This window comes from Podarcis raffonei, chromosome 13 (assembly GCF_027172205.1).
Source record: "Podarcis raffonei isolate rPodRaf1 chromosome 13, rPodRaf1.pri, whole genome shotgun sequence".
Classification (NCBI taxonomy): domain Eukaryota; kingdom Metazoa; phylum Chordata; class Lepidosauria; order Squamata; family Lacertidae; genus Podarcis; species Podarcis raffonei.
In genome coordinates, this window is record NC_070614.1 from 8,149,848 (window position 1) to 8,163,656 (window position 13,809).

General features: G+C 42.7%; 1 protein-coding gene across 1 annotated transcript in view; it reads right to left on the reverse strand.

Annotated features, from left to right (window-relative positions):
- Positions 1-11,178, reverse strand: part of CENPC (centromere protein C) — a 30,176-nt gene extending 18,998 nt beyond the window's left edge. Inside the window, exons 1-7 of the mRNA XM_053363201.1 lie at positions 11,065-11,178; positions 7,102-7,148; positions 5,963-6,030; positions 4,635-4,729; positions 3,746-3,848; positions 1,864-1,993; positions 1,379-1,570 (exon numbers count right to left, since the gene is read on the reverse strand). Of these exons, the coding sequence (XP_053219176.1) occupies positions 1,379-1,570; positions 1,864-1,993; positions 3,746-3,848; positions 4,635-4,729; positions 5,963-6,030; positions 7,102-7,148; positions 11,065-11,076 (647 nt within the window). The 5' untranslated portion in view covers positions 11,077-11,178. The remainder of the gene's footprint in view (positions 1-1,378; positions 1,571-1,863; positions 1,994-3,745; positions 3,849-4,634; positions 4,730-5,962; positions 6,031-7,101; positions 7,149-11,064) is intronic.
- Positions 11,179-13,809: the final 2,631 nt, after the last annotated feature.

A 13,809-nucleotide genomic window follows, 5' to 3' on the forward strand; every position in this document is an offset into this window, starting at 1 on the left:
GCAAAGGTTAGCTCTACAAAATACAAATTTGGTTGCTCTACAGAGTTTGAGGTGGGAGCGCGAGAGTACAGTACTGGATACAGCCCTGATAGAATTACTTCAAATTGTTTCAGGTGGTATTTAGTTGGCTATTAAGTAGCACAGTGTGATCTGAACAGCTTCCGAGATGAAACTCTGGGGCATAATCTGGGGTCCATAATCTCAGACAAAAAGATGATGGTCTATGTGGGAAGAGGAGTCCCTGGTTTGTGCAAGTTCCCATATTCATGCCTGCACAGAGACCTGAAAGAAAAACTGCCATCATATCCCTCTCCCAAAGAACTTACACATTGCCAGACCTCTCCCCTAGAGAAAGGGAAGCTACAGAAGATCTTTGCACCATATAGGGGCCAGACCACTGTTGTATTAATACCATATGTTGTTACTCATTCTTCTAACGTCAGAAAGCCTCTACTTTTACAGTATACTTTCTTTCTTAATCAGACCTTTTTATTGTCCCAGGCGCTGCTGATGCCAATAAGGGCCTGCAGACAGGAGATCCAATATACTTTTGTTTATTCAATTGAACAAAGCGCACAAACATCTCCAAAAAAGGGAAGGAAGATGCCAGCCACGAGGATTTATTATTATTATTTTGTTTATAAACTCAATAAAGATTTTTTTTTAAAAAAATGGACTTGACACAAAGACAGTGGATTTTTTAAAAAAGACAATATCAAATAATACAAAGATATTATCAAAACCACACAGATTATTACTGGACTGGAACCTTAAGGGCTAGGAGGTGAAGGTGAAATGGGCACACAATTGTGGCTATCCAATCAAGATGAAAAATGGGGGAAATTAAGGGAAAAGACTTAAATTTCACCACATGTTATCTGATTTTTAGATGGTACCTGACCCCATCCAAATCAGCCAAAATAAATAAATAAATAAATAAATAAATAAATAAATAAATAAATATCAGCAATATGCATTGGAGATGCAGACAAAATGAGGGAACCTTATTCCACATGTGGTGGACATGTCCCCTAAGCGAAGATAAAACAAACAAACAAATAAATAAAATAAATGCCAAGCTAGCGCCAAATGTCTTGCTCTGCTTTCCTTTGGATCACATTAACGAGGCCGGGGGGGGAGGGGGGTCTTGTTTTTTGGGCAGCATACACAATGTCCAGGCTTGTGCCCCAGGGACATCACTTCACTCCTGTTAACTCAGTGATTTAACTTCACCCCCACAGGCACACTCCATTGTTTCCCCGAGACAGATGGATGCCAACATAATTCGGTGGCTATGTTTCAAATTACAAATGCTCAAACACCTTACACAAAACTAAAATACAGTGATATTAGGCTTCCAGTACAAAAATCATCTCACCGTTCTTTAGAAGATCTTGTCATGGCATCTAATGACGCTGCAGACAATGGTATTTTCCCTTGACAGGAAGAGATAGTAAAACATGCTGAAAGCTCCTTTGTTTCTTTCCTTGCATGATGCTGCTCAGATTCTCTAGCATCTGTGCTGCTCTGTAAATCTTTATCAGGTGCCTCTTCATGCCACCTTGGGCTCCTTTGGGAGGAAAGGTAGGATATAAATCCAATAAATAAAAATAAAGATGCAACCAAATTTGGGGGGTGAATTAAGCCACACTGATATTTTGGTTTTCCAGGTTTATCTCAATACCCTGAAACAACCTCTGAAACCCAGTGTACCATTACAGGCAAAACCAAGTCCTTCTTCCAAGCCAGTCCAAACATGTATGCCTTCAATTATACTATAGAAGTTGGCCATTTGTTTACTCGTCTGTGTGAAGTGGGAACATAAATATTGCTGCACAATATTTCACTTTCATCAGAACTTACATTTCCCTATGAGATTTCTCTTTGTCCTCATTCAGGAAAGCAGGTATTCCGAACATCACCGGGACATCCTCATCTATGGAATCCACATGCTCACTGCTTGGTGTTTCAGCACCTTTTAAGGTTGCCGCATCTGTTTTAATGGTGGAACAAACCAAATAAACAGAATAATGATAACTGTTACTATTTCTGACCTAAGAACTATTTTTATTCCACACTATTATCAGCCAAACATTGCCTGCCCAGACATTTTTCATTATTGATTTTTAAAGGATGTTCATTGAGACTACATTTTTTAAAAAATGGATTTGTATTCTTCTGCTCTCCTCCAAGAGAACAGTGTATATTGAAACATATTTAAAAGCTAAAGCTGCAATGATGAGTAAAACTGTCTCACTTAACCGAAAGTATACCACTGATTATTCACACCTTCCCACCGCCTTTTGAGGGGGGGTGCTTCAGAAGGACAGAAGGTTCATCTTATTTCAAAACATCACTGAGGCTTCTGCATGCCCTGAAGTGACAAGGTGATGCTGTTAACATGTGAGCTCTGTCATCTTTTGAGTGGTGGGTGGGATACAGTCTCTGACTATGAGAAAGAGGAAGGAGGATGCCAGAGTTGGCGGGAACTTTGAATAGCCAAATAGGCAATGGGGGAGCAACTAGGAGCTTACTGTTTAGATCAAGTGAAGTTACACTGGGGTGAAAGGCGCTGCACCTAGCTGGCCACATCTGAGAACAGGTTACGTTTTTTTTTCCTTTCCAGGAAAATATGTAATCAGAAGTAGCTACAGTGGTACCTTGGTTCTCGAACTTAATCCCTTCCGGGAGTCCATTCAACTCCCGAAACCGTTTGCAAACCAAGGCACAGCTTCCAATTGGCTGCAGGAGCTTCCTGCACTCAAGCAGAAGCTGCGTCGAAAAACGTTCACAAACCGGAACACTTACCTCCGGGTTTGCGGCGTTTGGGAGCTATTTGGTTTGACGACTAAGCCGTTCAAGAACCGAAGTACCACTGCATTTTGTTTTGTTTTCCATTTAGGTTTGGAATATTTCAATAAAGATTTTCTATCAACAGGGCTTGAGGGCATGTTATATTTCATTTTTAATATAATGCAAAGATAAAATATCTATACAAATCTCAGACTAGAAACAGATAGGCCAACATCAATAGAAACCGAAAAAGAAGCAGCAGTGAAGAAAGACCTGTCTCTTGCAGCGAGCCACCTAACCTCCAAATGTGGCAGGCCCCCTGATCATCACCTCAGACAGATTCCAGGTTTATACAGGAAAGGATGGACCTTCTGATATAGATGCTCAGACTTCAGGTGAACAAAGGCTATTTCGTAGTTATGGGGTAACTCAGTTCACACATGGCCCCTATGTAAGCTGTATAATGAACAGCTGAAGAATTTCCAAAATTCCACACACATACAGAATAAGGTATTTAGTGTGAACTGGAACTTCAGACCTGCACATTTGTACTCAAGTGGGCTATTCTGTTCAATCTGTCCTCCACCTGCCGCCCCCATGCCATTTTGAAAAGCAAAATTTCACGTGGTTTCTATGTGCTCCATTTCCATTTAGTTCTGTTCTTTAGCTCCCCTCCCACCTCCTTGCCCCCAGAAATTTTGGACTGAAATGTGCTACCCCTACATTTTTTTATAATAAAACTCACCTCTCTTCCCTCACTTCTTACATGGGGAATGGAAACAAAGCAGAGATCGGAACTGCTACGTTCACTTTTCAAATTATCTGGAAATGATCTATGTTTAATTTCAATTTTTTTGTACTTCAGTACGTTTTGGTAGCATTAACGTACAAAAGACAGATGTTTTAATATCCTCACCCAAATGACTACCAGTTGAAAAAACATGCTGCCCACCTGAAATCCTGTCATTTTCTTCTGGTGATGGTAAGGAGATGTTGGTATTAAATACATTCTGCACATAGTTAATCTTATTTGGTTCTGGCTCTATCTGCTCTTCCTGACAATCAAAAGGGCAACATAATAGAAAAATACACTGTTAACAAACACAATAAAAACAAGCTTCACAAATAAAATGTTGTTTCTGAGATTTGGGCTGCCTAAATCATGCTGGCTATCTTATACAATATCCAACTTAATACAGGAGAAAACACACACAGTGTGAACACCCATGCTGAGGCTACACTGTTGTGAACAGCTCAAGGGGCTCATGGCTCCTGCAGTAATCATGGAGCTGTCCCAATTTTTCATGAGTCTAAAGCACGTGGTAAGTTACACTCTTGACTTAGGGAGGTAGTAGAGATCACTAGCAAGAGCACCTTCTGAGTTATGGAACTCCAAAAGAGTCACCTATTGCCACATTTCTTATCTTTTTTGTTTCAGGCATAGCGCACACACGCATATCATAAGTCGCAATATATTGCCAGGTCAAAAATTGTGAAACAATTGTGAACAGCAGCTAGGATTTTCTTTTCAAGGCAGCAGTGGCTATGGTCTGCAAATCACTTTTCCCTCAGATTAGCTCATATGGGCTCTCAGATTAGCTCATATGGGCTGAAGGGGGAAATGTTATCAAATAAACCACCAATAACACCATGTCCATGTCTGAGTAACACGGATTAACAAAGAAAAAGAAAATTTTAAACCAGCAGCGTAACAGAAGTGTCACTTTTTCAATCTAATCAACTTCAGCTGACCAAACGTGACTGGATATGTTAAATGACATAACATGCATGGATACATGGACAATCACAAAAAAACCATATTAAAAAGAGGAACAGCTTACCTTTCTCCCATGAGATAGAGTTTGACTGAAGTCTGAGCAAGGGGATGAGCAATATGATATGCTTGGGGAGCATACTGTATTTTCCTCTGCACAAGCTAAAGAGATGGGGGGGGGGGGAATGGTTAAGTAGAAAAATCTAGTAGTACCCGCTCGTTGGTTCTTTTAGCTAGAAAGGGCACAAATATCCTAAGTCAAAATGCCATTTTTGAGGGATTCAAAATTGTGTTTGCCAACCTGCCAGGAGTGGAAAATATAACGAGTAAGATTCCTCAAGAGGAATACGACTGTGTGGCATGAAGCTTGTGGGACAATTCTACACAGAGCTCAGCAAGCCCCCCGATTTAATGGATTTGGGTACATCTCATTCTCCCTAGGACTGGGCTCTTAGCACAGCAGCAGGGAGCAGCTTTTTACAGACCATGAATTAGTTGATGACATGATAAATCATGGGTAATTAAAAGCAGGAGCTTCCAAATTTATTTTTCTGGCCATGCTGAAAGAGGGAGAAGGAAGCATATGAGGCCATGAGAACACACTTATTCATGTTTCTCTAAGCCATAGCTTACTGTGACATCTGAACAATAGTAGTAGAACCTTAACAAGTATCAGTGAGAAACTGATCTAGAAAGCTCAGAGAGGCTCCCAATTCATGTCTTCCTACACCACTACAAGCACATCCTCTTTTGCCTTTGGTTATACAGGCAACAGCCGTTTCAGGCACATCCAATTGATGTGTGCATTGTGCCAACGCTGGAAGTGGCCAGAAAGGGGTGTAATAGGGGCGTAGTGGGCTTACATGCACTCTGCCGACACATGTGGGGATCAGGAACACAAACCCCACTCAAAACGTTCACTACCTGTATTTAATTTAGCATTTAAGATTTATTTATTTTTTAACGAACCAAGTGAGTTGCCTATGAGATTGCCTACATCCTGCAATCTTTAAGGCACCATAAATCTTATTGTTCTTGGAAATGTGGAATTCTTTTTCACTTTTGTGGCACATGGGCAGGAATTTAAAGTACTGTAGCCCTTTAAAACAGCCCTTTAAAAACAGCTTTAAAAACACAGCACATGCATACATTCTGGTACAAACAAGATGTGAAGAATTTGTGGATTTGGCCCATGGTTCTGACTACAGAATCTGATGGGTTCAGAAACTGTGGCAAGCTGTGCTGCAGTGGGATTGGACATTACAGCTGACAAGAAAATAATGGTTCACTACCAATCCCATCCACAATTTGTGGAATCATGATCAAACTATTTTTTCAGAACAGTTCACATATTGCATACTGCATTGTAAGCGATTCACAAAATAGGTAACTTACATGTAAAGCAGTCTTGTATATATTTCAATACATTTTCTCCTTGCTGTATATCAGGAACTTTATTTGGACTGGCAGGGGGGAAAGACAAATGATATGAGTGACTTCAAAAATTATTCCAACCTGCAAATATTGCCTTCTCAGCATATTGATAATGCTGCATTATACCAAGCAGTCAAACAACAGTGATTTGATTTCATGATGGGATATGCAATGATTGAACTCTATTTGAAAAGTGGTTTACTATTCATTAGGAGTGGGGATATGCTCAAGAAACATAAGCTCAATCATCAAATTTCTTAGGTGTGTGGAATTAGTAGCACAGTTCATTTGATCCTGGCTGATATGAAATACAGTGGTGCCTCGCAAGACGAACGCCTCGCAAAACGAAAAACTCGCAAGACGAAAGAGTTTTCCGTTTTTGAGTCGTTTCGCAATACGAATTTCCCTATGGGCTTGCTTCGCAAGAAGAAAGCCCATAGGGAAATCCCCGGGGACCTCTTTTAAATGCTGGCCATCGGGAGCAAAGACTTTGGCCCACCGCCGGCCTTCACAAGAGGTCCTGGACCTCTTCTGAAGGCCGGCGGGGGGCAAAAGTCTTTGCTCCCCCCCGCCTGCCTTCCCGGGATAGCGGAGAAGCACAACGCGTTTCTCCGCTATCCCGACGGCATTTTAAAAGCCCCCGGGACAGCGGAGACTTCTCCGCTGTCCCGGGGCGATCTGAAAATGCTGGCGGTCGGGAGTAAAGCCCTCCTGTCCCCGGAGCTTGCAGGGTGGGAGGTGGGGAGAAGGGCTTTTCTTCCCACCGCCAGCCTTCAGAACAGCCTTCTGAAGGCTGGCGGTGGGAAGAAAAGCCCTTGTCCCCCCCCCCAGCCTTCAGAAGAGGTCGGGGGACAGACTGTCCCCGGACCTAGTCTGAAGGCGGTTTCCATAGGAACGCATTGATTGATTTTCAATGCATTCCTATGGGAAACGGTGCTTCACAAGACGAAAAACTCGCAAGAAGAAAAAACTTGCGGAACGAATTAATTTCGTCTTGCGAGGCACCACTGTACTGACATATGAGGCACACTTAACTATTGGAAATCCACATTTTTGGCTGCTTCAGAATAATAGAAGTTTAATAAACAAAAGTTAATTACCCTTGTTTGTTGCAGTATCTTGCTCTGTAGTTATCTTTTAAGTGATTCTGATGACAAAAAAGAAATAATTCTTATGAATATGCTTCTTGAAAATGACAATATTTATTGCAGTAATCATATGCCACGAAGCTATACAAAACATAATCAAGGCAACTCAAGGCTGCACACAAACAGCAGAAGTTTGAATAATCATAGTGAAGGAAGAACCAGCTTTAATAGAAGAAGTAAAATTATACATTCAGTAATGAACAGTTTGAAAAAGCTGTCCTGTATTTGAAGAGTGATAGGACCTGACTTGCCGTTAGGCAGAGTAAGGCAGCTACCTCTGGCAGCTAGTGTCATGAAAAGGCAGCAAGTTGTTATTTCTTTAATTATTGTTGTATTTTCACTTCACGGGAGAAGGGAGGCACTTGTAGGATGTTCTACGTCAGGTGCCAAAATAACTTGACTAACCTAGGGTACTAAATATATTGTCTTAGGGACGAGCTTTTTATTTCCTGCACTGCCTCCGGCAGAAATATGTTTTAGCATACATTATACAGCGCGGGTGGCGCTGTGGGTAAAAGCCTCAGCGCCTAGGGCTTGCCGATCGAAAGGGCGACAGTTCGAATCCCCGCGGCGGGGTGCGCTCCCGTTGCTCGGTCCCAGCGCCTGCCAACCTAGCAGTTCGAAAGCACCCCCAGGTGCAAGTAGATAAATAGGGACCGCTTACTGGCGGGAAGGTAAACGGCGTTTCCGTGTGCTGCGCTGGCTCGCCAGATGCAGCTTTGTCACGCTGGCCATGTGACCCGGAAGTATCTGCGGACAGCGCTGGCCCCCGGCCTCTTAAGTGAGATGGGCGCACAACCCCAGAGTCTGTCAAGACTGGCCCGTACGGGCAGGGGTACCTTTACCTTTACCTTTTATACAGTGGTACCTCGGGTTACATATGCTTCAGGTTACAGACTCCGCTAACCCAGAAATAGTGCTTCAGGTTAAGAACTTTGCTTCAGGATGAGAACAGAAATCGTGCTCCGGCGGTGGTACCGCAGCAGGAGGCCCCATTAGCTAAAGTGGTGCTTCAGGTTAAGAACAGTTTCAGGTTAAGAACGGACCTCCAGAACGAATTAAGTACTTAACCTGAGGTACCACTGTAATCTAACTCAGCTGGTATACTTTCAATTGATGGTAAATCTTCTAAGACATTTAATCTGGCAAGCAGAACCAGGTATGGATGTCTGCTATCCATTTTATTATATATTATGCGACTAGAACTTCAGGATGAGGCAACACCATGTAGTCAAAAGAATACAAACTCTCGGAAGTGGGCATCATCCTCTATGCGGATGAGGTGGGTTGTTACATCTCCGATGTAAATATTTCAGGAGAAAAATCAGATGAGACAGTAAATGAACACAGAGCTTTTTTCCTTGGATTGAGTACTAGATCTAGTACAAATTTACTAAATAATGACTTCCACACACACCACGAAACTGATATTAAAAGTCTATGACGTTACTACCACTACTAAACCTTTTTGTTATACAATTAGTGACAAAATGTTCATCATATATATATATATATATATATATATATATATATATATATATGAACATATATATATATAAAATGTTATTCATATATGATGATATGATATATGACATTCATGATATATGTATGTGATATATGATATTCATGATATATGTAGTTATTCATATATGATGATATTCTCATATATATATGAACATATATATATGAGAACAAAGATTTCCATAATAAAGGACAAAAGTGGAAAGGACCTAACAGAAGCAGAAGACATCAAGAAGAGGTGGCAAGAATACACAGAGGAATTATACCAGAAAGAAATGGATGTCTCGTATACCCCAGGTAGTGTAGTTGCTGACCTTGAGCCAGACATCCTGGAGAGTGAAGTCAAATGGGCCTTAGAAAGCACTGCAAATAACAAGGCCAGTGGAAGTGATGGTATTCCCGCTGAACTATTTAAAATTTTAAAAGATGATGCTGTTAAGGTGGTACACTCAATATGCCAGCAAGTTTGGAAAACTCAGCAGTGGCCAGAAGATTGGAGATCAGTCTACATCCCAATCCCAAAGAAGGGCAGTGCCAAAGAATGTTCCAACTACCGCACAATTGCACTAATTTACACGCTAGCAAGGTTGTGCTTAAAATTCTACAAGGCAGGCTCAAGCAGTATGTGGACCGAGAACTCCCAGAAGTGCAAGCTGGATTTAGAAGAGGCAGAGGAACCAGAGACCAAATTGCAAACATGCGCTGGATTATGGAGAAAGCTAGAGAGTTCCAGAAAGACATCTACTTCTGCTTCATTGACTATGCAAAAGCCTTTGACTGTGTCGACCACAGCAAACTATGGCAAGTTCTTAAAGAAATGGGAGTGCCTGATCACCTCATCTGTCTTCTGAGAAATCTCTGTGTGGGACAAGAAGCTACAGTTAGAAATATCAACAACCTCAGATATGCAGATGACACAACCTTGATGGCAGAAAGTGAGGAGGAATTAAAGAACCTTTTAATGAGGGTGAAAGAGGAGAGCACAAAATATGGTCTGAAGCTCAACATCAAAAAAAAGAAAATCATGGCCACTGGTCCCATCACCTCCTGGCAAATAGAAGGGGAAGAAATGGAGGCAGTGAGAGATTTTACTTTCTTGGGCTCCATGATCACTGCAGATGGTGACAGCAGCCACGAAATTAAAAGACGCCTGCTTCTTGGGAGAAGGGCAATGACAGGCCTAGACAGCATCTTGAGAAGTAGAGACATCACCTGGCCAACAAAGGTTCGTATAGTTAAAGCCATGGTTTTCCCAGTAGTGATGTATGGAAGTGAGAGCTGGACCATAAAGAAGGCTGATCGCCGAAGAATTGATGCTTTTGAATTATGGTGCCGGAGGAGACTCTTGAGAGTCCCATGGACTGCAAGAAGATCAAACCTCTCCATTCCTAAGGAAATCAGCCCTGAGTGCTCAGTGGAAGGACAGATCCTGAAGCTGAGGCTCCAGTACTTTGGCCACCTCATGAGAAGAGAAGACTCCCTGGAAAAGACCCTGATTTTGGGAAAGATTGAGGGCACAAGGAGAAGGGGACGACGGAGGACGAGATGGTTGGACAGTGTTCTCGAAGCTACCAGCATGAGTTTGACCAAACTGCAGGAGGCAGTGGAAGACAGGAGGGCCTGGCGTGCTCTGGTCCAGGGGGTCACGAAGAGTTGGACACGACTAAACAACTAAACAACAACAAATATGAGAACCGTCTCAGGGACACTTGCTATTTTATGCCACCTGTCCCTATTGGTGGCTGTTTTTAAAAATGTAAACACGACCAAAATCCATGTTTATTTCCTTTTCAAAGAGCTGGCCCAGCTTCCCTTCCAACTTCCCTGCAACTAAATCTGCTCAGGTCGCAGAATGAAAACGTTGGAGCCGGAATCATTCTGCCCAAAATGCGAACGAGACGACCCACAGTTTAATAATAATAATAAAAGAAAAGGCGGGTAGGGGAGATAGATATCCATAGCGAAGTTAGGACGTCCTAGTAACCACTGGCAGGCCCCAAAAAAGAAAGAAACCACTATAGGTTAGTTAGCTCCATGTTACGTCAAGCGAATCTAGTCGAACGACGGGCGAAACTGGGGCGAAACTGAGGCGAAACTAAAGGCTGTCACGGGCGAAATCGCCTCACGAGCGGCGTAGCCAGGATTTATATTGGGGGGGGGAGGGTGGCGCGATTGGTCAGTTATTTAAGCATTGATTTCTAATTATTTCCTTGATTTTTTGAGGGGGGGGAGACAGCTGCCCCCCGCCGCGCCCATGTTACCCCCCCTCCCCGCCCCCCATTTCTCCCCCCCTCCCCGCCCCCCATTTCTCCCCCCCTCCCCGCCCCCCATTTCTCCCCCCCCCACCCCGCCCCCCATTTCTCCCCCCTCTCCCCCCACCCCCCCCCGTCTTACCAGGGAGTGCATGGCGGCGGCGACGTTCGCGCAGCCGTGAGGGGAGGGGCCACCGCCTCCGCCGCGCGGGACTTTTCCTCTCCTTCAACCCCGTTTCAAAAGCTCGCCTCGGGGGGAGGAGGGGGCCGCTCATTGGCCGGGCGGGTTTGTGGCGTCATCGGATGGGGCGGGGTCAGAGGCGGTGCCAGCGACGAGGGAAGGAAACCCAGAGGCGGAGGCGGTTCCCTCCCCAGTCCCGAGAAAAGAGCTACTGCGCGTTTGCTGTGCTCTAGACTCGCGCGCGGAAGGCGATATTGCGGGTGTGCTGCGGCCGCCGTGGGGAAAGATAGCGAGCGGAGCGCGGAAAGGGCATCCCTAGAAAAATAGGGGGGGGGGCGAGGCGGCCGGCGGGGTTGAATTTTCTTTTTTTTAATAGATAACATTTTTTTAAAAAATCTGTAACAATTTATTGATTTTTCCAAAAATAACAATAATAATAAAAGGGGGGGGGGATAATTAATAACCAAATTAAACCATAAATTGAATCTTCAAGGTCTCCAAGCCAAATAATAAGTGGTACTAAAAATAGAGGTTTCCTTAACTTCCTCCTCCTGAGAAAGGTGAGATTATAAATATATATATATATTTCTATGTATCTCCGGGTAATATATATATATATATATATATATATATATGTGTGTGTGTGTGTGTGTGTGTGTGTGTGTGTATACACACACACACACACACACATATATATATATACACATATATATATATACACATATATATATATATATATATATAATATATATATACATATGTATATACATATACATAATATAATATATAATATAATATATAATATATGTATATGTTCCCTGATACCAAAATGAGGGATTCTTTGGAATGCAGATAGAGAGAATTGATAAGAATAATGATCTGTTGTGACTTTGACGGAAGCGTACACTAGATGAGCTTTCCTGTGTTTTGACTCATCTTCTTTCCCCCCCCCCTTTTTCTTTTTCCTTTTTTTCTCATCCTTCTTCTTCTTTCCTTTTTATTTTTTCTTTCCCATAGTGGCTTATGTTTTATGCCATGTACTTTGATTTTTTTTTAGGTTTTTCATTATTATTATTAAGGAATTTTTTTGTAATTTTGGTTGTCTATATTTATATGTATTTGCTTAAAGCAAAACAATAAAATTATATAATAATTTTTAAAAGAAATATATATATATATAAAATATAAACTTATCTAGTAGCACCTTAGAGACCAACTAAGTTAGTTCTTGGTATGAGCTTTCGTGTGCATGCACACGGTGCGAATAGACAGTATTTTTATATTTTTATATATTTCTACTGCATCAAACTAACACAGCTACCCACCTGAATTAGATACATAGATAGTGATGTAAAATCCTGCTTCCTGAAGGTGCCTTATGGGAAATTAGAGAAGCAGATCCTAGGTCGGAGAAAGAACGGAAGGCGACCAGGGCAAAATTGAAGCAAAGCAGCAAAATGATAGGTAAAGGTAAAGGGACCCCTGACCATTAGGTCCAGTTGTGACCAACTCTGGGGTTGCGGTGCTCATCTCGCTTTATTGGCCAAGGGAGCCGGCATACAGCTTCCGGATCATGTGGCCAGCATGACTAAGCTGCTTCTGGCAAACCAGAGCAGTGCACGGAAACACCATTTACCTTCCTGCCAGAGCGGTACCTATTTATCTACTTGCACATTGACATGCTTTCGAACTTCTAGGTTGGCAGGAGCAGGGACCGAGCTCACCCCATCATGGGGATTCGAACCGCCAACCTTCTGATCGGCAAGTCCTAGGCTCTGTGGTTTAACCCACAGCGCCACCCGCATCCCTATGCAAAATGATACCTGACCTTTATTAAAGAAAAGATCTGCCGCAGCAGGGTCTCACTGTGTCACACAGGAAACAGGCAAGATCCAGAACAAAAGAATCTCCGGGCTTTTTATACAGTTTACATCAGGCGTAGGCAACTTAAGGCCCGTGGGCCAGATCCGGCACAATCACCTTCCCGTGGACGGGAATCAGTGTATTTTTACATGAGTAGAATGTGTCCTTTTATTTAAAATGTATCTCTGGGATATTTGTGGGGCCTGCCAGGTGTTTTTACATGAGTAGAATGTGTCCTGTTATTTAAAATGCATCTCTGGGTTATTTGTGGGGCCTGCCAGGTGTTTTTACATGTGTAGAATGTGTCCTTTTATTTAAAATGCATCTCTGGGTTATTTGTGGGGCATAGGAATTTGTTCATTTTTTCCCCTTCAAAATATAGTTCTGCCCACCAGACTGGCCACGGCTGAAAATGGTTGCTGACCCCTGGTTTACATCAAAAGCTTTTCCCTCTCCTTCAACCTCCCCATCATAATCCCTTCCGAGCATTCACAAGTGACAGGTAAGAACGGTGTTACAAGTGCGTTGTTTTGTCACCTCAATATGTGCAAGAAGACTTGAGTGGTGGTTTCTTACATCAGGAAGTGAATGTGTTAATGGTTATTTTATTTGACAGGAACAGAGGTTATAGAGCCTGCTACCCGGGGGGATTTACGTGAAGCGTCCGCAGTTTCCTGTCTTAACGCTATGCATAACTTTGTAAGACAGGATCTTTCATAAACTTTTGCATTCATGTGGCTGTGTGTTGTGTCTTTTATTCTAGCATGGTCAGTTGCCCTTGGGCATTGCCAGCATAAGATAACGTGTCTGGGCATGTCTTGGTCCCGGGCATTTTCTGCCATG